The sequence below is a fragment of the Lepisosteus platostomus genome, chromosome 12 (assembly GCF_059453375.1).
Source record: "Lepisosteus platostomus isolate fLepPlt1 chromosome 12, fLepPlt1.hap1, whole genome shotgun sequence".
Classification (NCBI taxonomy): Eukaryota; Metazoa; Chordata; class Actinopteri; order Semionotiformes; family Lepisosteidae; genus Lepisosteus; species Lepisosteus platostomus.
This window is the reverse complement of record NC_142622.1, coordinates 45,705,107-45,732,142: the sequence shown is the minus strand read 5'-3', so window position 1 is coordinate 45,732,142 and position 27,036 is coordinate 45,705,107. Positions and strand designations below refer to the sequence as shown.

General features: G+C 35.2%; 1 protein-coding gene across 2 annotated transcripts in view; it reads left to right on the top strand.

Moving 5' to 3' along the window:
• Window positions 1–281: 281 nt before the first annotated feature.
• The window catches only part of LOC148651655 (adenylate cyclase type 2-like), a 109,015-nt gene continuing 82,260 nt past the window's right edge, over window positions 282–27,036 (top strand). For both annotated transcript variants that reach the window (XM_088602298.1, XM_088602296.1), the window contains exons 1-2: window positions 282–660; window positions 13,557–13,754. In XM_088602298.1, coding sequence (XP_088458424.1) covers window positions 331–660; window positions 13,557–13,754 — 528 coding nt within the window. In that variant the 5' untranslated portion in view covers window positions 282–330. The remainder of the gene's footprint in view (window positions 661–13,556; window positions 13,755–27,036) is intronic.

The window sequence follows — 27,036 nt, the reverse complement described above, 5'->3', positions numbered from 1 at the left end:
TATATGTATAAATAAAATGCAAATTAGAACCTGTATCTTCAGGATGACTGCAGAAAAATCTCCAGTGCACTGCTTAATGAAAACTTAAAAAATGAGGATTTTTTTAAGAATGAAAGCACTTAGCCAGTGCTAGAACAAGTAATTTCTGCTGTGCATAATACATTAGTGCAGCTATAGTAAACTCTCTCCCCTCTGCCTCCCCCTTCTTTCTCTCCCTCCTCTCTGTAGCTCTCTCCCCTCTCTCTCCCTGCCTTTCTCCCTCCCTCTCTGTCTTTCTCCGTCTCTCCCTCAGTCACTCACTTCATTCCAGCTTAACATGTTGCCTGAACAATGCTACGGACTACATTTCAAGCTTTTTTACCCACATATCGGATGCACAGAGGTTCAATGAATTCAAATGAACTAAGTGAGGGTATAAAAACAAAACAGGGGGATAAGGCAGACTTCTCCACACCAGTTTCCATGTGGCGAGAAGCAATGAGAAGGAGACGCTATTTGCTGGATAGGACTGAGAATACCAGGGGTAAACAGAAGTCTACAGACTGGCTCTACGAGTCATACTACTGCATGAGCCAGCAGCACCCTCTGATAGTCTTTCTGCTTCTGATTGTGATGGGAGCCTGCCTTGCTCTGCTGACAGTATTCTTTGCTTCTGGGCTGGTAAGATCCTTCAGTGAACGCTAATATAATGAGATGGCTTTAAAAGGGTCTATGCTCTTTTTAAGTGCATGCTTCATTTAACTAGTGACAGAACAGCAGAGTTAGACCATTGCTCTCTGCCTAGCAAGTGCTATTTGTGTTTCCAGGAGCATTTCCATCAATTGCATGCACACATACAAAAGAAATCTTACATAAGGGTTTTCTTTTTATTTGAAAAACACCTAATTTTCCATACACATGTGCAGTACCTTTTCATCTATGTTCTCTGTATTTTTAGTAGTCCAATCCTTTCTACAAATATTGATATTAAAGAATGCTTAGTTAAAAGTTGTGAAAGAATTTGACCCAACATTACAAAATCACAAATGTTAAACCTACAATTTAACTGGATTTAATATTTCCTCTTTAGTTTTTCTTATGTTGTGCTTCATTTATGAAGTACAGTTTTTAATTGATTTTACCTTTAAATTGATCTGATTGATCTTGGCTTTGTTTCCATGAATAAAAGTGTTGTTTCTTTGACTATCCAGTAATTTCTTCGTCATTGTTTTCAGTCAAAAATGTTAGTTCTATTTAAAAAAGGAATCTGATTTACTTGCTTCAGTGATAGCTGCTTAGGAGGCACATTGTGGATAAATAAAGACTCTAGACTGTAGAAATATAGTTAATGACATTTTGTCTTGTAATGTTTTTTGACATATTGTTTAAATATGTAGCCACCCTTATAATACAGTCATACAGTACCTGTGAATTTTATGTTAAGTTGAATTGTTTCAGTTATCAGAAGAAGAAAACAAACTCCCTTAATTTACCGGCAGTTCATATTTAAGTACTGTGAGGGTGTGTCTGAAACAGCAATTTAGAGACAGCGATAATAAATGGTTGGAATAGGATCTGTATTTAGAAATATAGTATAGAATCCAATCTTCCAAAAATTCTGTAACCAATGTACACATATAGTAGACGGTTAAATTAAGCAAATAAAAACATTTAAAAATTATGCCATAACATATATGCCTTGAGGTTTACCAATCTGCTGATTTCATTTCATATCTGCCTAAATGCAATGTGACACTACTGTTGGTGTCATGAATAAAATGCTGTTTCCTCACAGTCATTTTAACAATATCAGACTAGTCCTTTTACCATTCTGATCCCAAAAAGGTGATCCAATGTGTTGTGGTGTCTGTGTTTATTCCCTTTAGCCAAAAGCCTGTGCTAAAGCAGTCCACAGCATGTTTGATTACTTTGCACCCAAAATATTAACGCCCACCCCACAAAACATACCTAAACTTAATAAGAGGTACAACTTTATTAATTACAGAATGATTTAGGAGTTTTTTCCCTTCAAGATCTTAAGGATTTTACGTGTCACACTTTAAAATTTTGTCATAAATATTTATTTCTAAATATTTTTTCAAAGATGCCTGAATTCAAATTACCAGCAATATACAGTATGATAACACATATTAAATCACGATTTCAAACTACAGTCTAATCCAAATGTTCAAGTCTGGTACCTTATGGAACCTTTCTATTAGACATAAACATTAGCTCTCAGGAAAAGTTTCTAACATTTTGATTGTATATAATAGTTTTGATTAAATCTGGACCTGATAATCATATACCTTAAAAGGTGTTTGCAGTGTAACAGCATGTTTTCTCATATTTGTAATGAAAAATATTTTCAAGTAACATGTGACAAGCTCCTGTTTAAGAGTGTGCATATTATATATATATTTTTAAATATATTTTTTTAAATGTTTAGAAAACATGTTCAAAACATTTCTAAACATACCAAAGCTCAAACTACTCACGGAATGTAGTGGTGTGTCAAGAGAAATAAAGCCTCATTTATCTCAAAACAAGCATGATAGGATGAAACATGATGTTGATATAACAATAGCTAAATTATGAAGGTAGTTGAATTTGTGAATAATAATGAAAAAGGAATCAATTACATTGTAACTAGATCCACTCTTTTTGTTTTGTCCTTGCCAGTAACCTGTACTTCAGTGTAATGCTCCTATTGCTGTAATACCACAATACCACAAAAGGATTAAAATTAATTTTCTGAACAAATTGACTTTTGCATTCATGAATCAGTAAGAATAAAATTGGCATTTTAACATTCAAATAATTTCAATGATATACTGAAAGGCATTCAAAAACAATGAATGAGTATTATTATCAATAGTATGTGTGGCATTTTAAATGCTTTACATTTTATTAATTCTATTTTGCAAGTCAGTTTTTCTTTCTTGCAGTTAATTTACAAGAAAGAAAGTCATGAATTCCTTATTGTTTTTTTTTAATGAGGAATGGTTGTATTTAGTATATTTGATTTTGGATTATTTCTTACGATGTGGCAATATTATGATTTGTTCTTATTTGTCTTTTTGAAATTCACCAAACAAATATAAAGTATTGACAATATGATGAAACTTAATGCGCCCAAGTAAAGTGCTCCAAGAAAGGAATCCTGTAAATTTAAATGTTCACCTGTCAATTTGTTTTTGCTTATATTGTTCTGGAATTAAACTGGTGATATAACCATTTTACATTTTTATTTTGCAGTATTGCTATACATTAGTGATATTTTTTTTCAGCATTCAAATCTGTCTAGGAACAAACATCTTAATCATTAACTTCTCACACTAAGGGTAGCAGTATGTAATTCAATTAACTACTTGTATAAAAGTTTTTGTTTCTCACAAGTTGCATCCGAAAGGAGAGAGGCTGATATTTATTATATGAAAAAAACAGTATTTAGGATATATTCTTTTGAAAATAATTGAATTGCAAGTTTTTTTAAATGTAAAACTATTAATTGAAAAACCTATGCCAGTCAGTTAATTAATCTCAGCACAACATGATAGCTTTTTGCAATTAAATGAGGCTGATAATTAACTTTACTATTACATGAGATTTTTACAATGATGATTTTTACTTTATTTAAAAAAAGGATATTATGTCCATTCATCAAAATGCTTATTTATTACAAAGTAGGTTATCATAGCTGAAACATACATGTTAATCTTAATTTTTTGTGCAAATAAAAATTATAAATAGTTTTGTGTCTGCCAACAGCAATATCACCCTGCAACTTGTAACTGCAACCCACTGAAATAAGCAGGTGTGAGCCTGGCCAGTAGATGGATGGGAGAGCTCCTGGGAAAGCTAAGGTTTTCTGCTGGAAGAGGTGTTAATGGCACCAATAGAGAGTGCTCACCTCACTAAGTATAGCGATGGGGAAACTATACTGTTAAAAAGAAATGTCCTTTAGATGAGGCATAAAATCTGTGGTCAATAAAAATCCCCAGGCATTTCTCAAAAAGAGCAGTAGTGTTAATTCCAATGTCCTGGTCAACTTTTCCACTGGACTTTACTAATCATGGCCTCCTAATAATTCACATCTATGAATTGGCTTTGTTATCCTGTTCTTCTCCCCACTAACAGCTGATGTGTGGTGGGCTTTCTGGATACTGTCGCATCGTGCTGCTACATACTGACAGTGGTGGATTGGAGTCTCCCCTGCCCAAAAAGTGCAACATAGTGGTGAAGACTCTATATATCACATATTTTTGCAACTCCCTGGTGAGAGATTCAAACAGCCTTATCCTCAAGGACAGGTTGTTATTCTCTCAGCCAGGCTCCTACTCCACCTTAATTTTAACTGAACTACTGAACCATAATTAATTGCATTAATTTTGTAAAGGACTGCATAACATTTTTTAAAGATTTCTGGAAAGTTAAATATTTATGACTATGAATAATTATGATTTAAAAACAGTATTGTGAAAAATGTATAAAGTTCTTGAAATGTACATTTGTATACTTTCCAATGTAGCTCCCAACATAAACTGATTAAATCTGCTGTCAAGATTTGCTTCTGGTGCACATAGCATATCACATTGATTCTGAAAAGCCTTTATAGCTTGTCTGTGCCTTCTAGGGATAGTTTTAAGATCCTGCTGTTAACACACAATATCCTTTATTACTTGTCTCTTTAGTATTTTTCAGATGTAGTAAGTCACTATGTTTTAATGTACATTAAACATTTTGGTACTGCATGCTGGCTAACTGAGTTGCATTTGCTTTTATAATGGCAGAATATAATTATATTTATTTCTCTATGCTTTTTTTCAAAAGCTCTGAATCTGTGCCAGATAATAAGACAATAATAATGACTACAGAAATCCACTTAACAAATACTTCATCTTTTTTAGCCATATGTATGTAGAGTGCTCTTTGTTTTTACATTTACTTTAACTTTATGATTCATTCTTTTTAACTATTCAGTGGTTTTATTTTGCATTAAAATCTGTTGCAACCTGAGCTCCTGTGTCACTTTTTGGTTTGATAGAACTCTTCAGTTATAGGGTTGACCTGCGGTGACAGTAAATCAGTTATCTGGATCTTTGTCACATCTCACACATAGTGATGCACTAGATAATATGCCACTGTTCCTACATTGGTGGTTTGGGAAACTTGTGTACATTGCTTTGCACAATGTATATACAGTATAAAGATGTTTATCAATTTTATCAAGAAAAAGAATGAGGAAATATAGGGTACATTTACTGTTTTTTTTTGTCTTTACAAAGTGTCTCTGTTAAGGGATATTATCAATATCCGAATGAGGAGCATCCTTTTTGAGGATTAGCATTACATTTGTTTTCATTCACATGAATCATTGACTAAGAAAGTAATATCTTATTTTTTATTATTTATAGTCTCATTTGTCTGGTCTTACATATTAGAAAAAAATAATCATAAAAAGGGAAGACTTTCAAAAATCTGTATACTAGTTTCTGCATATGCATGGATTTAAAGCAGAAAATTAATTGAATCATGATTAGATGTATTAATATAACATGTTAAGAAACAATGGGTATTTGCAAAGACACTGCACATACTGTACGACTACAGTATATGTACAGGGTGTGTATACATTCTTGAGCATATGTGCCTTTCAGCAAACAACACAGATCAAAACAACAATCCAAAACTTCTATTAGCCAGCTATATCCAGAGTCAGCATGTCAGCCTTTTACTTTCTGGGATGCTGAAACCGCTTTTTTGCTTGTCTTCTTAAAGTGGTGGAAGCCACTAGATCTTATCTAGTCCTGTATGTCCCAGCTGGATGCCCTTGAAACAAAAGCTTATACCTACCATCAAAAGAAACTTCTAACTGTAACATATTCACAAAATGTGCAAGTAAATTTGCACATCTGTGTGCAGCAGATGTACTCACATTTTATTGAACAGATACAGCATATAGTAAGTACATTATTTTTTCTGATTACCATTGGTCATCAGCAGGTTTGATCAGCAGGGGAATCTACTCTGAAAATCACAGGCTAGTAGTGGTTTGACTATCATTGGAAACAATATAAGCTGTAGATCTGTGTTGCAAATGCTGTTTTGTGGAATTGTCTCTGATTTTTCTTGTAAAAAAAGCTTGTGCATTAGCCTGTTCGCAGTTCTCTGAGCCTTATATGCTACACATCATCCCAGCATATCCCACCAATGTTCAACAAGGCCTAGATTGGTGATTAGGGCAGCCATGCCGTGACTGTCACATTCTCACCTTGCAAGAAAGTCATTATTACACAAGTAGCATTAGGATGTGATGTGTGTTTTGTTTTTAAATGTAGATTTTGTAAAAACTAAATTGTCTAGCAATAAACTGAAGCATTAGCCAGCAGCCATATCACCCTGCAACTCACAACTGGCAACCCACTGAAGCTAAGCAGGTGTGAGCCTGGTCAGTACCTGGATGGGAGACCTCCTGGGAAAAACTAAGGTTGCTGCTGGAAGAGGTGTAAGTGGGGCCAGCAGGGGGCGCTCACCCTGTGGTCCATGTGGGTCCTAATGCCCCAGTATAGTGATGGGGACACTATACTGTAAACAGGCGCCGTCCTTCGGATGAGACGTAAAACCGAGGTCCTGACTCTCTGTGGTCATTAAAAATCCCAGGGCTCTTCTCGAAAAGAGTAGGGGTGTACCCCGGTGTCCTGGCCAAATTTCCAATTGGCCCTTACTAATCATGGCCTCCTAATAATCCCCCTCTATGAATTGGCTACATTACTCTGCTCTCCTCCCCACTGATAGCGTTCTGGCGCACTATGGCTGCCGTCGCATCATCCAGGTGGATGCTGCACATTGGTGGTGGTGGAGGGGAGTCCCCATTACCTGTAAAGCGCTTTGAGTGGAGTGTCCAGAAAAGCGCTATATAAGTGTAAGCAATTATTATTATTATTATTATTATTATTTGGATGTAATAAATTATTTTGGGTCTTATCTGAGTACCTTCACTGAAGAAATGATCACATTCTTCCCAGTAATAATAACATTCCTGAAGAATTGTGTTTTTTAAATTAGAATTAGAATCTATTGAGTGATAACACAGAAATAAGTTGCACAATTCACTGACAAAATGGAGCTAGTTTATTTACTTAAATTAAACAATTATACAGAACAATTTTTAAAAGAAAAACTATTTAAAGTCAATAATTTTGAAGTGCTATGAGTGCTTTATTTTGTTGTCAGGGGATGCATTATGCATTATTTGGCAAAGAAAACATTGTAGCACAAACAATATACAAATTCTAGCCCCAGTCATTAAAAACTCACTATTATGTAAGACTAAAAGGCAACTCCTTGTAACTATTACAATTTAAGTTGAGAATTAAGACTATCAATTACGACTGCAGAATATTTTAATGAACATAAAATTGTTTAAATGTAACACTTAAATTAACATTATTTTTCTGTACTGCCCTCTAAACAAAGAATTCCTGAAAAGACCGAGAGCAAATTAATCATTCAATAGTAAATAATGTGTTCACCCAGAGTTTGTTGATTCCTTGTCCTGAAAGGCTGGGTGAATGGGCCAAAGTGGGAGCTGTTTGTGGTTTACTGCCTATTGCGACATTACAAGAAAATGTTCATACGATCTTAAGTTGACAGTTACTAAAGGATCTGAAAATTGATTTAAATATATTTTTTGCTTTAACATAAACACTTTTTGTAGTATTAGACATTCAAGCTTTGAAAGAGGACATGGTGTATTCATATTAATATACAGGGTTTTATTTACATGTTATTAAGTGTATATATGAAACCTCAATGATTTATAATGACAAGATGATTTATATGGTTTGTAGCTATACACCATGTCCTCTTTCAAAGCTTTCATATTCTGCCATACTAATAGTGGGTGTTTAGTTATCCTGCTCTTCTCAGTTCCTCACAGTGTTCACTGTTTATTTAAATTGATCACTCCATATTTTTTTATTTGATTTGATACAATAGTTTTTCATGGTGAGCACCATTTGAAAGTGCTTTGCAATGAGTCATGTTGCTATAGGACATATAAGCACAGATGGTGAGTTCAAATGTTTAAAGTGCTCATTGTTTAAAATCATAATTGCATGAAGCTGCCAACCAATAGATAAAAAAACTATCCTAAAAGCTCTTCAAAATTAAATAATTTACATTTAAGGAATGTTATTAATTTAGAAGAGTCCCAAACATGAAGATCATAATACATAAAACACAGAATTCATCTCAAGCATTAAATCCAGTAAAGGATAAACCAGAAAATAATACAGTTCTACTTACTAATGACAAGACTCTTAAAGAACTATAATCAGAAGGAGGCAGTTAAGCAACAATAAATATCACAGTTGATGAAAGATAGGTTACAGTGAAACCAAAGAGAATATATGTCTATTGCACATACAAAGATTCAGACAATAATTTCTCTGTCTGTGAAAACTACAGCCAACCAATCTTCCTTCCTTTATCATAGATGACCCCACCAGCTTCTTCACAAGCATCCCACACTTCACAAGTGTGATATTCTTAGGGAATCTCCATACTTAAATCCAAACAAGCTTGTATTTTACAACTAAAGAAAAAATAAATCAGAACACCCCAGGAACTGGCAAGAATTCAAAGATGAAGCAGAGGTTCTGTGAAGCAAAGCATCACCAAACAAAGAGTTTAGTGAGCTGAATGGACAGAAAATAATTAGTACTGAGGAGGTTGTTTACTGAAAGATGTGCAAATACTGATTTTCTTCACCCTGAAAATTACTTAAAGTGAATATATTCACTCAAAATCACTGGGTTGAACACAAAGTATGTTTTTATTCTAACATGGTCAAATCTATGTGCATAACTGAATAATCCAAAATAAAATTAGTTTTATATTTAAACAATTCTTGTTAGTACTGTTTAACAATCACATTGACTTGGTTTTAATATATTTGACTGTCCCAGTACAGTACAGTGGAGTGTACTGTGTTATAAAAATCCAATAACAAAATTGTCCTCCATTCAGTAAAAAAGCATTAGCTGTTACATATATCCTGATATCATATATAGCTATACAGTATTTACATCTCTCTGATAGTCTCTCCAGGACATTGAACCTTTCTGTTTTTTGATTAAGTGTCTATATCTTGGAAATGGCAGAATGTACAGTATTTTAAGCACATATAAAAATAGATTGCAGCAAGTCTATTTTAACAATTTAAATATAAATGTTGAGCTGTAACGTGCCTTGAAATACTTCTGTAGTCACTACAACAATAAACAATTTCAGAGTGTAACTGTAAGGACAAGGCCGGATACAGCCACATGGGTGGTAATCCAGTCAGTAATGGAAAAGAGAAGGGAAACAGGGGAAGGAACATTAGACTTAGGAGAAGCCAGTTAACTGCATCCCAGGCAAAAATAGGGAAAGGCTCGGATCGGGAACCCAGGCATCCTTTGGATCAACAGGGGAGAGACCTTTGACAGGAACAGGTGAAAAAGGAACTCTGTCCTTACAATACCAGTATCCCTGGTTCAGTACAGGTGCAGGGAACAGTCCCAGTCAGAGTAACAGAACATGGGATCTTCAGGGAGCTCAGGCTTATGGAGTGATGCTCACCTAGCATTGGAAAGAACTGGACACCTGGCATCCCAGGAATAATTACAACGGACTCCAACCAGGGTGCTGGAAGGTGGCAAGGAAAAAAGATAAGGAACAAAATGGTGAAAAGAATAAGTGACCCTGACAGCCCAAAACCAAAAAGTGAGAGAAAGGAAAGTTCCCTAAAAGCCAGGAGAAAAGTCTGCCCCAAAGAGAGAATCCAGAAAGATGGCAGGAAAGAGGGCAGCAGGAGAAAAAGTCAAGGAGCAAGGGCAGGGCTCTACAAAACTGTGATGGGTGTTACGAAAAGAACATAGCTGGTACTTCAGATAATGGACCCTATGGGGTGGTTTTGGAAACGCGGAGTAAGAGTTACCAAACCTATGCCGATGGTAATAAAAGGAAGCATGGTCAAACGGATTCAGAGTGGTGTTTTTTAGAAGCTGCATTCCAGATCCAGAATTCGTAATCTAAAAGGGGAAAGGCGAAAAAGCACTAATCCAAGTTGTCTGGCTATGTTCCACGGACAAGATCCATAAATTAAAGTCAAAAGTTAAGCCGTTGTCACTAAACCAGGAAAGACACATAAAGAAGACACAAACACAAGAAGGGTGTAGTTCTGGGGTCCTAGATGAGGTAGAAAGAGTCCAGAGTTCCAGGATGGAAATCAAGAGCCGGTATGCAAGCTGGAGTGCTGAATGGAGAGCAAAACTGAGGCTATAGCTGCTGTGCCAGTTTTAAGTGAAGGCTTAAAACTGAAATTGGTACGCAGAGTGAAGTCAAAGCTTGAAACTGGGTGGAGAAATGTGAAGAAAATGAAAGCAGTACTGCGAGTGAGAAGGAAACCGGGATAAACTGAATAATAACGAAGAGCCGTCAAAACAGTGCCTAAGCATTAAATATAAAAACGAGAATTGAATAATAAATTGGATTATTATTAATTAAGACGGATCACCAGAAGCTCTGGAAAACTGTGAGCCCTCATGAGAACGTGATGGCTTCCAAGGCAACTACTAGCCTAAGGATGCCTCAGGATGGCTGACATGACAGTAACAACTGGAAAATTTAGATAAAATATTATAGAAGTTTGTAGATGAATGTATCATATTTGCACTCTAGATATAAAAGTACATTTTCTAATGATTCCTTAATTCATTCTGTGTTTATTTAAATGCAGATTACCACTACTAAATAATAATTCCTTTTCCGGACACGCCACTCAAAGCACTTTACAGTAAATGGGGGGTCTCCTCCACCACCACCAATGTGTAGCATCTCCCTGGATGATGTGACGGCAGCCAAAGTGTGTCAGTATTCTCACTACACACCAGCTGTCAGTGGGGAGGAGAACAGAGTGATTAAGCAATTAATTGGAGGGCAGTGGGGAAATACACATTATACTGCACATCATTTGAAAGTACAAAGGCTGTCCTTTCATTTGATAGACAGTCATTGTTTGTGAGTGTGGACACCCAAAAAGACACAATTTTAACTTCCAAAATCTTCGTCATTTTTTGGAGCTCACATATTTTCTGCAAATACATCAGAAGAGGCAAAAAAGCCTTGCATCACAGTTGATAGGGGTGAAATTAGTTGACCACCGTTTGTTAATTAGGAGTAGAACATTGCAATTATAATAAGTTATTTCTTGAACATTTTTTCCCTAATGATTTTTGCTATACACCCACCTAATGTGGAGCAGCCCATTATGTTTTCAGCTGTGAATCCAGGTCACAGTGATACATTTCTCAGCTTGCTCTTAGGCAATGGCATCTGCCACTTGATTCCTCTGGAAGGCTAGTATTTCTACTGATTTCAATATTTTAGTAGTAAGCTTTTACCTTTAAAATGATGTTATGTTCCAAAGTGTGTGGTCCATGTGTGTTTATGTTGCTATGTTCCACACTTCCTGACTTTGATTGTTCTCCCTCCCCCTTTGGTCCATCATTACACCATTGTTTCCGTATTACGTCATCTTCTATTAACTCTCGACCAATCAGAACTCATCTTATTCAGTATATAACTTGGACGTTTTTGAGAATGAAGGGGCCTTTCGTTTGACTTCGGTCCCGTTTGGCTCAGCTTCGGTTTCGTTTCACTTTTGGGTTTGCTTCGGCTTCGGCTTCATTTCACTTTGTGTGTGTGTTTTCGTATAACTTCGGCTTTGTTGGTTTGCTGGTTTGTGTTCGTCTCTTCGTACTTTCGTTTGTTTGTGTGTTTATCCTTGTTTCGCCATTACCTTGCCCAGGTGTATTGTATCAACCTCTGTGTTCTTTTGACCCTGTTACTTGTGTCTACTCTAATTTTCCCTTATTAGTATTTGTAGTTCACTTGTGTATTTGTGTGAACGTTTGTATATAGGGTTAGTTTAGGTTGTTGGGTTCATTCTGCACACGTAGTTGATCTCTGTATTAGTAACACTAGTTTAGGACGGGTGAGTGCCATTTTGGGTAGTCAGTGAAGGTTAACTAGGGTGTTTGAAGACACCATAGACCGACTGTTTTGGGTTTTCTTTTGTAGTCAGGTCAGCTTTCCCTCACTTTATTAGCCAGCTCCATTTTGTGTGTTTTTTTCTTTTCTTTGGCACCGCTCTAGTTCCCTTTCCTTGTGTGTTATTGTGTCCTTTTTACGTACCAGTCACTTTATTCATTTTACAATAAATCACTTCTGCACCAAACCCCACCTGCGTCCAAATCATCCTAAATGTTACACCCCTTTACCCCTAGACACCTGGAGTTGTAATAAATAATATAAAATGAATGCAATCAGAAAATTACATTTAACATGTTCATTGTTTGGATATCTGATGGGAAATTATCTACTGGAGAATCATCATAGATCACTACCTTGCAAGCTGATGCCAATTTTGTGTGTACAGTATTTTCTTTATTACCTTAATTTCTGTTAGGCCTGTGCTATTGTGTTAGAACAGCCTCTGTTTAAAATCAGAACATTCACTTAAACATCACTTTTACCAGGGCTTAGAATGAAGGCATTCAGTTTTCACAGAAAGGAAGGTCACCTGAAGTTTTCAATAAAATTGTCCATGTGGTCCATTTGTCAGATATTTTGTTCTGCAAAATATTTTTGGATTTAGTAAATACTGTACCAAGTATATACCTGTAATTAGGAGTGCTGAAATAAAAAAAAATAACTTAAAAGTATTGTGTATTTTATTAACTCAGATGATAGATGTTAGTAGGAAAGTAGGTCTCAAGTAACATATTATTCTAATGCTCACTGGTTAATGGATTAACCAAATAAAATAAGGTTGATTTCATTAAAATGGTTCCATGTAGCCACTGGAAAACACTCAGTGACTCTTTTGACATCATAATGTGTAATTATGAAGTTTATACAAAACTGGCAATGTGACAAACATATTAGAATACCTTTAAACATAAAGCTAGCTATTAAATATTTAGTTTTTCATTATGATGGACAGAAGACACAATTCTATTTTGATCATAAACTGTTTTGATCTCATCAGACTTCACTGATTTTTTTTAGAACATAATATTTCAGAATGTTATAATTGTTTCTTCATGGCTATTCTCTGAGCCACCAACAAGGCTGAAATCTAGACTAATACATAATTTATCATTACAAATGCACACTGAAAAGAAGAAGAAAAGCATAAAACACATACATCATACATACATAAAAATGTGTTTCATTCTTCTTTTAAGGGTGTAATTATCCTATTCTTGTTTCTTAGTATGATTTTAAAAAAGTCACTACATCACTGAAGTGCAGGTCATTTCATATAGCAAAATGAAATGTTCATCCAAGCTCAGTAATATTGATTACCTCATACTTTTGGAGGTCTCTTATTTATATCTTGATATCTTAATTTCTACTTTTCAGATTACATTCTGTCATTTAATTGGAGAGATGAGTGGGGATAAAAAATTCCACATTTCCATATAGGATATTCTTTTTGTAACATTATTTATTTCTATCTGCAGGATATTGAAGACCATGTGGCATTTGTAATCACTGTCCCAACGGCTCTTGCAATTTTCCTGACAATCTTTGTTCTGGTCTGCATTGAATCAGTCTTCAAGAAGCTGTTGCGCATTTTCTCTTTGGTAATCTGGGCATGTCTTGTTGCCATGGGATACCTTTTTATGTTTTTTGGAGGTATCATCTGTCCTTGGGACCAGGTAGGTAGTTTTTGTAATTTGTAAATTAATATTTTCCTCAAATAGAGACCTTCACAAGCTACCAATGTAAAACCTAAATGCCATATATAGTTATAGTAACCAAGAAATTTTATAGAAATTATATTTTTATAAAAATATTTGTTTTTATAAAATTGTTGTTAAAAATATTATTTCTGATAATTCCTGAGAATAATGAGCCCGAAAATATGTGGAATGTGAGTCCCTTTGTGATTTTACTTTTGGTTGAAAAGTTATTTTGTCTTATATACAGTACAATTTTATTATATACTTTAAGAAAAAAGGCCTTAGAAAATAAGGTTTAATAAGCATTCATTGAACCCATGAAATGACATTCTGTAAAATGAAAAGTTAAAGTTGCATACTGTAGATTGACAATAAAGATTTATATTTTACACATGGTTACAAAAGCAGTTGACCTTGGATTATAGATAAGTTATATATGAATTACTTGTAGTATGAACTCAAGAATAAATAATGGAAACGCACTTTGTTAAATGAAGCATATGTATATGTCATCATAGAAAGGAAATAGAGGGTTTTTAGAAAGTCAATTACTCCTTACAAATGCAATGAAATATCCACTTTTCATCACTAGTGAGAATTGGTATTTTGTTTACAAACCATATAAACCATAGTTTGTAGAAGAATGTAAAAGCATGGCTTTTTGTAAATAAATTAATCCAATCTATTTGATCATTTGTAACTACATTTCCACAAAGCAGCTTTTTGATCTTACCATTGAATGTCCTTTTAATGTTTCAAAATGAATTACTTTGTGATCATGGTTTGCTTTGCACATTGAATCATAGGATAATATATTATATATTGACTGCGGAAATCCCTTTTCCCTGGAAAATCTCTGATCCTCACTGCCTTCTAATAGTGCATGTATCACATTCTGAATTTTCTTTAATTTTTTTCAAATTAAGAGCATATTATATAAAAAATGTAGAGGAACATTAGTACAAACATTTTTAGATTTGCTGCCATAGAGCCACAGAGCCCTGTCTTAAATACGAACCTCTATCTGTCTTTCTGTCTAAATGGAGTCGCCGCCTGTTCACAACTTGTCCTCCCACCTGTCACAATGTGCACACTAGTTTCATTGGTCACTTTAATTTGAACCCTCCCATTCCCATGTGGTAGGCAGCTGGGCTCATTATTAAATAATGCGGCTCATTATTTGCCTCATTACAAAGAATTACAAAGAAATATTTGGCACTTCTGGAAGAACTTGCAAAAGCAGGAAGTAGCCAACCTAGCTAGAGACAATAGGTGATAAAAATATTTTTTCACACATATAGTTTGAGATTATAAATTGGAAATAACATGCTTTTGCACTGCCAAGATTCTTGGGTCTCAATTTTTAAAAACTGTTTTTTTCAAAAATTCTAATGTTTGTAGATTGATTTCAACAGAGAATGTGACCTTGATATAAATACATAATCTATTTTGTGGTCATGAATACAGAATGTATATTAGTTAACCTCTAAATCAATTAGATTCATTAAGTTCCTGTAGTTCAACAGTAAAATGTCCTGTTTGTGAAATTTAAGCTTAATTATGGAAGTTAGAAACCATGGTGTGACATTTGAAGCTGTGTTCAAAATCAGTAATTAAAAATAAATAATCATAACCTCCGAATTGTAAACATTTTGCCCAAAATATACATTTATACAAGTAGCTGGTATATTTAGAAGCTCCTAAGTTCCTTGTTATCTGGTACAGTTTTAATGAAAAGAATAATAAATCAGAAACACTGGGTTTAACAAATATTTATTAATAAAGACAATAACACACTACACAACACACAACATAAACATACAACGTACAAGCTACACTATTTTCAAACAAGGTGTCCCGAAGGCATACGTCCTGACCAATCAGAAATACCCCAATCTGCTACCAAGTATTTGAATGCTATATATGATGTCTAATGGGCCCAAAAGCTTAGATAAACCTGTCTTCTGCCAAATAGAATACAAACTAGATTTAAATCTCTCTATATATCCGGATGCTACAAAGTGAATGGGAAACCTATCTCCCATTTCCCCAAAAAGTATCCTTTCACCATGAGAGACCATTTTTAGCTTAGGGATTCTTTACAGAGGAAATCCAAATTTCCTATAAACAACAGAATGGCAAGTTCTCTTAACAAGGTTGAAATCTGCTCTTCAAGGCTGATTAGAACAATGACACCACTGCCTGACCAAGTCACTAATGACACTAATAGGACCAAGTCCAGACTCCTGAGAGGCGTAGTTCAGGACCCTATGCAGACGGTATAATCCGGAAGTAAGTGGAGAAGGAAAACAAGGAAGAGATGTAGATGATCAGGATGGGTTGACAGACAGGGGGACATGACGATAGTGAGCCGGTGCTTGGGGGGTGTGGCAAGGACAAACAGATCCAGACAGTCCAAAGGGAAATCTGTAACGCAGTCCAAAGTCCAAAACCGGGGAATCCATCCAAGACGAGTCAAACAAGGTAAAAATCCAGAACGGAATCTGGAACAGGGACAGGGAATAAAACCAGAATAACAAGGCCAGGCACTCTGAGCCCCAGTCGGAGATGGTCAGGATGCCATGATGAAGCTTATGCGCTCGGGTATCTCCTGGACCTGCTGGTAGATGGGCTTCCGGGCTTCCATTTCCCAATGCTGAGCCAGGAATAGCAAGAGCGCCAGGCTTAAATAATGGGACACAAAACAGGTGGCAGGTGCACATTAACTAAAATATGAAAAAGGGACGGAGGGTCAGAACGCCTTTGAGATGAGGGATTATGATCATGACAGGCACTGTCTCTTCTCCTCTTCCTTTGTGTCCTGCTGTTCAATCTCTCATTGCCTTTCCTCTCTCTCTGTCATCCCTTCTTCTCTCTCTTTGTCCTACTTTCTCCTCTTTCTGTGTCCTCCAATCCTCTATCTAACTGCCTGTTATCTGCAACTGTTGATGACTCTTAATCATTTACCCAAAACTTAATTAACCAGGATAAACAGGACAATTGCATTGATAAGTGTCTCAGACCCAAGCAAACACTTAAGTTCCTTTCTCAATTTTAAACTCCTGTTAATTAAAACTTGACACTATCTAGGTGTTTGACTATTGTCCCTAGATTCTTGACACACCTGTTGACACAACAGTCTTCTCTTCGGATGATGTTCACCACACCTTCTCAGGGGAAAAAGCATATTCAAGGTTTCAGTTGTATATTTCACTAGCATTATTCCTGAGATTAGACTCTTCAACAATTACTACTTCTGTTTTCCTTGTATATTTGCTGGCACTTGCACTTATTGAACTTTATAATGGATGCCTGAATATTAGTATATGGGATAATGTCGACCCGAGTGCTGCCGAAATCTTAAATATCTGTTTCCAAGTAATGAAGTAAAGCAAACCTGCTTGGGGATGTGATGTTACATGACAGAATCTTTCTTACTATATAGTTATATAATGACAGACTTCTGTTTCCTGCTTCCACTGACAATCTGGGAATCTACCTGTAAGTATCTATCAGTAAAGGGTGCATACCTACAGTATATGAATGAGGGATTTTCTAGTTACTTCAGTTCTTGCTAGTTCCTCATTCTGTTCTTTTACTTACTGCAGTTATATTGCCAATGCATCCTCTTTTTTGGGTAGTAAATAGATTATATCACAGTTTACTCAAAGTTTAATTTAGCTTTAAGGGATCTTCATGGATACTTTACATGCTGAAAACATTTCAAATCCTTATGTTGAAGACCATGTTTCTGGTGGATATTATTTTGAGTAAAGGTTAAATAGTTTATTTTCAGTGGACTGAATAGCCTTCTTTCAGAGAACTCCAACATAATTCCTGTTCTTGGTTAAATTCATATAGTGTGGTCAGAAATTGTATTAATTTTTCCTAATTAAATTTAAAATACAGTACTTAACGAATGACTCATTATATTATCTATACAGTACATTTAGCATGTAGCATAACCCCTTCTGGAATCTGAACTGCATCTCTCAAAGATATCTGTACACTGAAACATACAGAGCCTTCTCAGATGCTCAGATGCCAGTTCTAGCATTGAAGCCTCCCCCTAGAATTATTCTGTCCTCCTTCTGCTACAAAGAATTAGATTGTGCTTGATATGGAAATCATTGCCTGGGTTTCATTGTCAGAATCTAGTATAGGAGCATATGCTGAAATCATGTAGATACAGGTATATTGGTTCTAAGACAATGTGTGATGAAGAGTCATGTATATGCTGAGTATAATTCCAATAAGGAATTCTAGAAAGTCATTGAAGGTTTCATTTTCTATACAACTCCTTGAATTGCTCGATGGAAGCAGCAGTGTATGGAAAGTCATAAGTTGAACCCACTTGGTAGCTTTTAGGCATATGAGAGCAGACCTGCACTGGTATGTGCACATGAGGAAACTGAACAGGCAGCGTGTAGTCAGAAGAAACAGTGCGGCAGCACTCGGTAAGGAGGTAGTTGAGCAGTGCTGCATGCACATAGCAGGAAGCACTGTCAAGAGAGCTGAGCAAGCTGAGCACACAGACAATGTGGTGCTGCAGCTAGTTATGGATTTAATGACACAGCAAAGTTGTGCACACAGGCAGAGATGATAGGGTAGCAGGCAGGGAATATAATTCAGGTCCATGGTGGAGCAGACTGGTGGTCAAAGCCAGTGAATCCAAAACAGTCAAAAGCACAAAGGGTAAATCTAATGAAACAAGGTCAAAAGCAAGACAGGGTCCAAACCGAGATAAACACCATGTACACACCAAGCCAAAAAATGATCCGGAAATGGGGTCAAAAGAAAAAAGAAGTCGGGAATCCAACAAAACAAGGAAGAAAAGCAGGATAGAGTCTCAGTGGAAACAACCTTGAGGGGCTTGAAATTTGAAAACAGAGCCCTGAGCAGACTCGGAACTGCCCCTAAACATCACTAAACCACCTGAAGTGATGAAGTAGTAAATTGTCTCCAGGTGATTCAGATCTCCTGTCAAAAATATAGAAACTAGCACTGAGTGACAGTTGGGTGGAGCAATGGCCAGCTGGTAGCCAATGGTAGCTCACCCTGCAGAGCAGCAGCTAGGGCAAATATGACACCTGAGATCTCAAAGCAGCACTAACCATTATTTATTAATTCACTTCAAATAATTTTTTCAAGGCTACTTCACAAACATGATATAAAAACACATAAAGTAAATACAAAATAGTAATCGTTACAATTGTATGATGTAAAGAGAATACAAATCATACTAAGCATAAAAATGCAAATATAAAAAACATTGATACAGGTACATATTTAGTAATCATTGTGCAGCACAATGGAGAGTGGAATCAATGCCCTTCTCATAGTAAACAATGTGTAGGGTGTAGTTAAAAAATCATTGTTCAATAATAGCACATTACATAACTTTGAAATTGCTTAAATGATGTCATTTGCATATTTTAAATGTGTGGGTAACAGTATTAAATCTGTTTTTGGAATGTAAATAATTTTATTCAGCATTCAAACCCCTTGCAGTCACTTACACAGAACTGGTGGAACATGACGCAGGACCTAGTGTTTCTGCAGGGATTTTATAATGTATATATGCCTGACAACCAATTGGACAAGCTGTATCAGTTTGCGCTAGGATATCATATCAGCAACTGAGGCCAAGCCAGAAGAATAATTGGGACACACTTGACTTCCATCAATTAGACACAGTTTTAAGCTTATTTTACCCAGAATTTTCTTGTAATTTGGCATCTATTTCTGCTATTTTCATTTGTAATTGCTGGGATTATTTGTTATTTTTTTAATAACTTTTCAATTTCCGAATGTGTTACAGACACTAACATAAGGACAAAGGCCACATTAATCTCTTTGATAGCACGACTACCTTCATGGACTTGAAGCGAAGACTAGAAGTCAGAGTAGCTGTAATATATTGGAATCAGGGTTCCAAGGGTATTGGAGTGCATGGTTTTGGCAGTTAAATTATTAGTTAGAAAAAAAAACAATTAATATTAAAATAATTATTAGGTTTTAAAGAGTGTGAATCTTCAAGATGAGTGAAAGTATGTAAAAGTGACTATGTTCTGTTAATCTTCCGAGATATTTGAACTGACTCTAGGTTACATACAGCTTAAGCATAACAACGGTAAAGTCAGACATTTCCAAACCTCTCAGTTATAAAAAAATGAGACATTGCATGTAAGGAAAGATATTGTTTGTTTAAAATGCTGTTGAAAATTAAAACATTGTTCCTATGAATGACATAACTAAACAGAACACAGCACATTAGAATTAAATATGACAAATCTATCAGAACTCTCATTTTTGTATTCATTAAATTTAAATGAATTTAAATTTGGTAATTATTCAATTTTGTTCAAAACATGTTTTTATATATGCATTTGTTTTGTAGTAAAGTATTTCAATAAGCATGCTCATGATCCAATATATTAATAGAGATTGTGCCTATTGTTTTTATCTCAACTGACTTTGGTTTTTAGAAGGCCAAGGCACATGAATTAGTAATAGTTTATTTGCATAAATGATGATAAACAGTCTAAGATCCCACTATAAACCAGACTGCAAAAAGTTCAGCACATAAGCTCTTTTCTTTTTTTTGCTTGTTTCATGTCTTCTTTTTCCTATGTGCATACTCGATCTGTTCCTGAAATCACACATCAATACTACATTATTTATAGTTCTTTTTAGTATTCTGTTCAGTTCTGTTCTCATGCTCAAAAGTCTTTTCATTCTGTAAGAAAGCTTCCCTAGTGTTGTATTTTATTGGATTAGGGCCCTAATACATTTTCAATTTAAAAAACTACCAAAACTGTCTATACAAGCATGCAGCATGTACTGCACTGTTCTGATTTATTGAAGATCCTTATCTCGGATTTGTCTCTGAGGATAAATTTAGTTTCAGTCTTACTTTTTGGGCTTTTATTTTATATAAAAGATTACAATAGGTACATTTAAAATTTTAATAATTTATTGAAAATATTTTTAGATTTGTTTTAAATTTGATTTTTAAATTAAATTGAAAAAATATGTGGGAAAAAAGTGTATGTAAATTCTTCACTTTTGTCAGCCTTTTATTGTATCCTCATAGTATCTAGAGTAGGAAAATGATCTGTTGATGTTTACATTTGTTCAAAAGTGTTTTTACTGCATGTTGATGATCCTGCTGCTTGCATGTTATGCCAGTTTAGACATTTTTTTTACTTTTTAAAATTTCCTTTGCAACCTCTACAATGTTCTACGAATCTAATCTACTAAACTTAGATAAAATTTGAAATTCTTAAATGATAAATTATTTCTCTATTTTGTTAATTGATTTATCAAACTATTTGGGCCACTGCTTTCTAGCTTCTGATTTGTTCACTCATGGGATGAAACTATTCTATTGCAACAAACTGAATATCTTTAAGTATAAAAATTATTTTGACATCCAATTTGTATTGATTCCATACCCACCCTATTCTATTCTGTTTCTCTTAAGAGCTATTTCTTAACACCATAGTTTACATTCTTGAAATTGGAAACATTTGTTTTTTGATTGTACCTGCACACTATTAAAATATTTTTCAAAACATACCATATTATGATCATAGTTCCCTGCAATGCATTGCAGGAAGCCAATTTGTCAGGTGTCTCTTTAAAAAAAACAGAAGTGGAAGCTTCCAGAGCCGGTCTGGGGGAGTAGATGCCTGCTGCTGGAGGGGAACAGCGGGCAGTTCCCTGTGTGCAGCCCTCACCAGAGGAAAAGGAATGACTACGGTCGTATCCTGTTTGGCCAGTTACGCTTCTAAATAATCAATAAAAGCACCCATGACACAGCAGCTGTTGGTTTGGCATTTCTAATTTCTTTCCTCAACACAAATCTGAACTTTTCTATTCTATGGCACTGTGTCAATACAAGGCCTGGACTTTTAGCCCTACTCTCTTACCTGAGACCATACCAATCTAACCTGTTTCCAGAATAAACTAACTCTACGTCTTCAGCATTTCTGCAGCAACCTCTCTAATTCGTGCAACTACACCGCTGTGTCGGCTTGTCATCGCTCTAGCACCGTCTGTACAAACTCCGACACATTTAATCCAGTCGATGCCATTCTCTTCAATAAATTCATTCAGAAGCTGAAATATGTGCTCTCCTGTAGTTCCTGTTGGTAGCGTCTTACAGAACAGAAAGTCCTCATGGGACGTACCCTCAAACTTGTATCTAATGTAAACGACCAAATTGGCCAAATCAACTACAGACTCATCTAATTGCAGTGAAAAACATCTGCTCATCTTAACGCGCTCTATCAGCGTACTTTTGATATAATCCTTTATTTCAATAATTCTATGAGTGACTGTGTCTTTCGGGGGGGGCAGCTTATTCTCCACACCTAAGACGTGTCAGCTCTTTTGCCAACAGTAAATAAGGTTCTTCAAAAACAGTGTGGCTTACCCGCTTTAGCAATCCGCAAGTGCATTTTTCCGCGTTTCCGTTTTTATTTCATGCGCATGGGAGCAAAACACAGAGACGCTCGGTGTATTTTTCTCAAATTAACTTAGAACAGTTCTTAAATATTTTTTTGTTATCTATCCCGCTTTCCTGTGCTCACAAGATTACCAGCATTCGTAGCACGTATTTTTATGCATTCCCGTGTTTACAACATTGGCATTGTTCCAAAATCACACATATTCTCCTACCTTCCTATTTGCTGGAGATACAGTAGCTTTTTTTTAATACAATTTGTCACTTGCGTCCATAGCACGCATTCCTATAGAGTGGTATAGAATTACAGAGTATCTCTTATGTCCACCGAAGTATTAGCGCGCACTGTATCGTAGTACATAGGCTGCGTATTCGACACGTATTAAAATACAAAATATGAAAACCTGTCCTGATTTTTCAGCGCACACAACAAAGTTCCAGGTTCATTTGGCGTACCACCTGGCGGCACTCCGCGTACAAGTATGTACAAGACTGACCGACTGTAAGAACCTGAAACCACACACACACACACTGTTTACTAACACATATTAAAAAAACTATATAGGACAAGACTCATTCTGTTGTAATTAGATTCTAATTGATACCTAACTAAACATTTGGGATTTTACATAATTTTCCACATCTGTGGAAAAGTACTAAAATTGCCTGTGTTGAAAGACTTCAGTCATTGCAAATATGAAATATGAGGAGTATTTGTACTGCAGTATTTTACATGCATTTCACAGATTTTACATGCATTTCACATACTGGAGTAAGGATTTAACTGCAGGCATTTCAAAGTTTTATTTAACACATCTTCAGTCAAATAACATATGACATGCTTGATATATATTAAATAATTCATGTACAAAATGATCTTCCATTCACTAGATGTAATTTCAAAAATGTTTTTTTTTCTGCTATTATTCACAAACATTAACAAGCTCATCAGGAGAGCAAGCTCTGTCATTGGGTCTGACCTGGACCCCTTGGAGGTAGTGGCTGAGAGGAGAGTGGTGTCCAAACTAGAGGCCATCATGGACAACATCTCCCATCCCCTCTATGACAGGCTTGTAAAAATGAAGAGCACGTTCAGCAATATACTGCTTCATCCACGGTGCGACAGGGAGTGCTACAGGAGGTAATTCTTGCCTTCTGCCATAAGACTGTACAACGCATCCACCTTGCGTCTGGGCAGAGGCAACATTGACAGTGACCTGTTTCTGGACTGAACGCATCTACACATCTACTGCTACATCTGTTCTCTTTCTTTTCTTTTCCCATTTACAACCGTTTTTTGTGCAATATATGCCAGGGACCCGTGCAATACATTTATATTTATATCTATATCTATATTTACATCTATATTTATATTCATATGTGTGATACGATTTTTCTGCGTACTGTTCTGTTCTGGTTTGTTCTTTGTGTGTCCGGACTGTGAGTAACTCTTTTAGTGCACCCCTCACTGTACTGATTGTATTGTATGTATTGTACTATTATTATTATTGTATCATTCGTTACACTGTGGCTGTGTTGTCTGTGTTAAGCTGCTGTTGCACTGCAATTTCCCTCACGGGATCAATAAAGTATCTATCTATCTATTAAAAGAATAAAAGATAAATTACTTAGATATTTCTAGTATGTAATATAGTAAATATTACAAAACTGGAAGGGATATTTATATTGTCTATGTATTTTTGAACATGTTATTTAGCTTGTTTGCTATCTATATATTAGCAATTATTAAACTCCAACTGTAAAAATGGAAAGAACATATCTTTCAATACATTTAAACATATACATTTCATAAAATATTTTGATGAATTTGTTACTTTTAGAAAGTAAAATGAAGAATTGGCTAACCTGAAAAACTAAATATTATCAAGTGCTATGAACAAATGACAAAAAAATATTTAACATTTCAAATACAAATTCAGTAATATTGATGACATCCAAAAACAGAAGCAGACTAACATAAAAATGATCTTCCCCTTTGCTATATATCTGAGAGGTTAAATAGAAGTCAAAAGCCAATTTCATGAGAAGATTGGTTTTGCTTGAAAAAAAAATTAGCAAAGGGAGCAGATAGCTTTCACTGACTTCTAATCTCATTATTGGGACCTTTATTATTCGGACCACTATTGGGTCCTGTGTTTTTAAGTTTAAGTGTCAGATTTTGATTTCAACATTTTTATTTCTATTTCTGGGTTCAATTTCATTGTTGTTATAACTGCTTTATACCTAATAATTTTACATACTAGATAAAGATTTGGTACTGGTCAATACAAACCCAATACATTATGTGTGGTAGAACAATTTCTCATTACATTGAAATATATAAGTATGTGAATGTGTTTTCAGAACAGGAGGGTCTTTTTTGCACAAATCTTATCATCATCTACAGTTTTGTAATTCCAGTTCAGTTCTTGAGCAATATTTTCACTAGAATATACCTTATAAATGGCACTAAAGTGCAGTCTTTCCCAGGTTCATTACAGTAATCGACTAAAAGTACCACAAGACAGCCTTATGGAGGTAACAAGTTCTTGATGCTACAGATTTCTGGTATTGCAACATAGATGCATACGACAAAGTTATTTTTTAGACTAAGGGTGATACCAAATTCCATGTATACTCCCCTATCAACTACTAGCTTTCCATTTAGATGCTGTTCTTTTTGCTAGGAACTGATTATTCCTGGATATTTTATCTAAGGAAGTATGACACATTCAAATTATCCAACATGATTAAAATGCAAATTCATAACATTATTGATCCTTCATGATAGCAACAATGTCTTTGGTTTGCAACATTAACACTTACTTAATCCAATGGACTGGGGATAACATGACAGTTTCATAGGAGTTCAATATTAAATCATTATATGCACTGAAAGTCTGGTGTACAGTATTGGATAATTAGACATTAAAGCAGATCTGATATGCCATTATTCCAATTTTATAATGCATCTGAGTCCAATGGATTACAAAATACTTTTAATACTTTTAAACAACTTTTAAAAAACGTCAAGATCAGACATCAGAGAAGACCTTGTTAAAAAGGTATTAGTCAGGAGGTCAGCTGTCATGTCTTTGTGATGGTTTATTCACAACATGGGCAGGAATATCAGTTTTAGACATGTTTAGAGTCCTTGGTACGATGCAACAAGTTTTGCTTGCCTGTGTCTGACTGACAAGGGTATTGTGATATATGATTATACAAGTGCACACAGTGGATGAAATTGCCTAGGTCTTTTTTGGACTGTGAAATTTGTCAGCACAGTAAGATCTTGGTAAAGTGTAGCTTCAATTACTAAATTTATTCTGAGATACATACAGTATTAAGAAATAATTATCATCATAGAACTTGCTAATTATGATGCACACTTCTGATGACAGACTTAATACCTTTAAAATATGCACCTGCAGTATGTACAGAGTCAAGTTTGCCTATAACACTCTAGCATTAATTTTGTGTAACCCTGGAGGACCAGGGTCTTCATGTTTTGGTCTCATACAATCAGACCTGAATGATGAAATTCCTTTCAGTCACACAATTATTTCTAGTATATTTGGATTGAATTCTCATTGATCTCATACTTGTGGTGTATTACTTTACACACCTGATCCGTCTTCTTTCATAGTTGTCTGCTCTATATTGAACCATTAGAGTATGACTTTGTAACTTCCAGCAAAGATGCAATCAATCTAATTATACATCTATTTTAGAAATATATACATTATTAGTAGAAACCACAAGTGACACCAACAAATCATCAATCTGTACCCTTAGCTACATGGACTTTTCAACTGTCTTTCTCTGATGTTTGTTCATCCCTTGAGTAAATCACTTTTAGGTGGCGAGGTTCAGTCCTCTGAGGAACAGCAACTGTATTTTGCCTCTTAAATGTCAGGCATATATTTGCATTTACAAACCATTTAAAGCTGCCCTCCACAACACAAATTTTTGGAATACAATTAAATCATGTCAAAATATTTTGAGATACTGACGAGTATCTTACTTCTTAATTGTACATATTGTTTATATAGTTCTATAGTTGTAAAGTTATTATAGTTATGTAGACTCCTAATGTTGTATTGTTAGGTTTGTTTTAGGTAACACATTTTAGGCATTATTATAGACTCTATAATTACAAAGGAGCAAGTAGAGGGTAACTCTATGCTGTAAATTAGAATAAATAAAAATACGACATTTCAGCAATGGATCCTTCTTCAGGTAGCACGTCATTGTAAATTAAGCTTTACTTGTTCATTTGCAGCTCACATGGTCCCCACTCAAATATCTTAAATTATAAATACTTACACTCTTGTATAAAATATTTGTTCAGCCTCATCACCCTCAAAAACACACAATAGAGGAAGGAAGGATCCATCCAGGTGGATGCTGCACATTGGTGGTGGTGGAGGGGAGTCCCCATTACCTGTAAAGCGCTTAGAGTGGAGTGTCCAGAAAAATGCTACATAAGTGTAAGCTATTATTATTATGATTATTATGATTATTATTATATACTGTATATATGTGAAAGAATTGGTGTCAGTATAGGTTAAACCATGTCAATATTTCATTGTGAAGGAATATAAAACTGGTTATGATTTGGTAGAACTAGACTTAAGCACCTTAATAGGTTAGATCTGCAAACAATCATGCATTCAGAAAAGCTGCATTATGCATTATCCATCCTGTTTGAAGTAGAGGGGTGCTGGAAACAATAGTTCAGGTTTCAGCTCTATTTGCCAATACATATGCTCACCCTTATATACACAT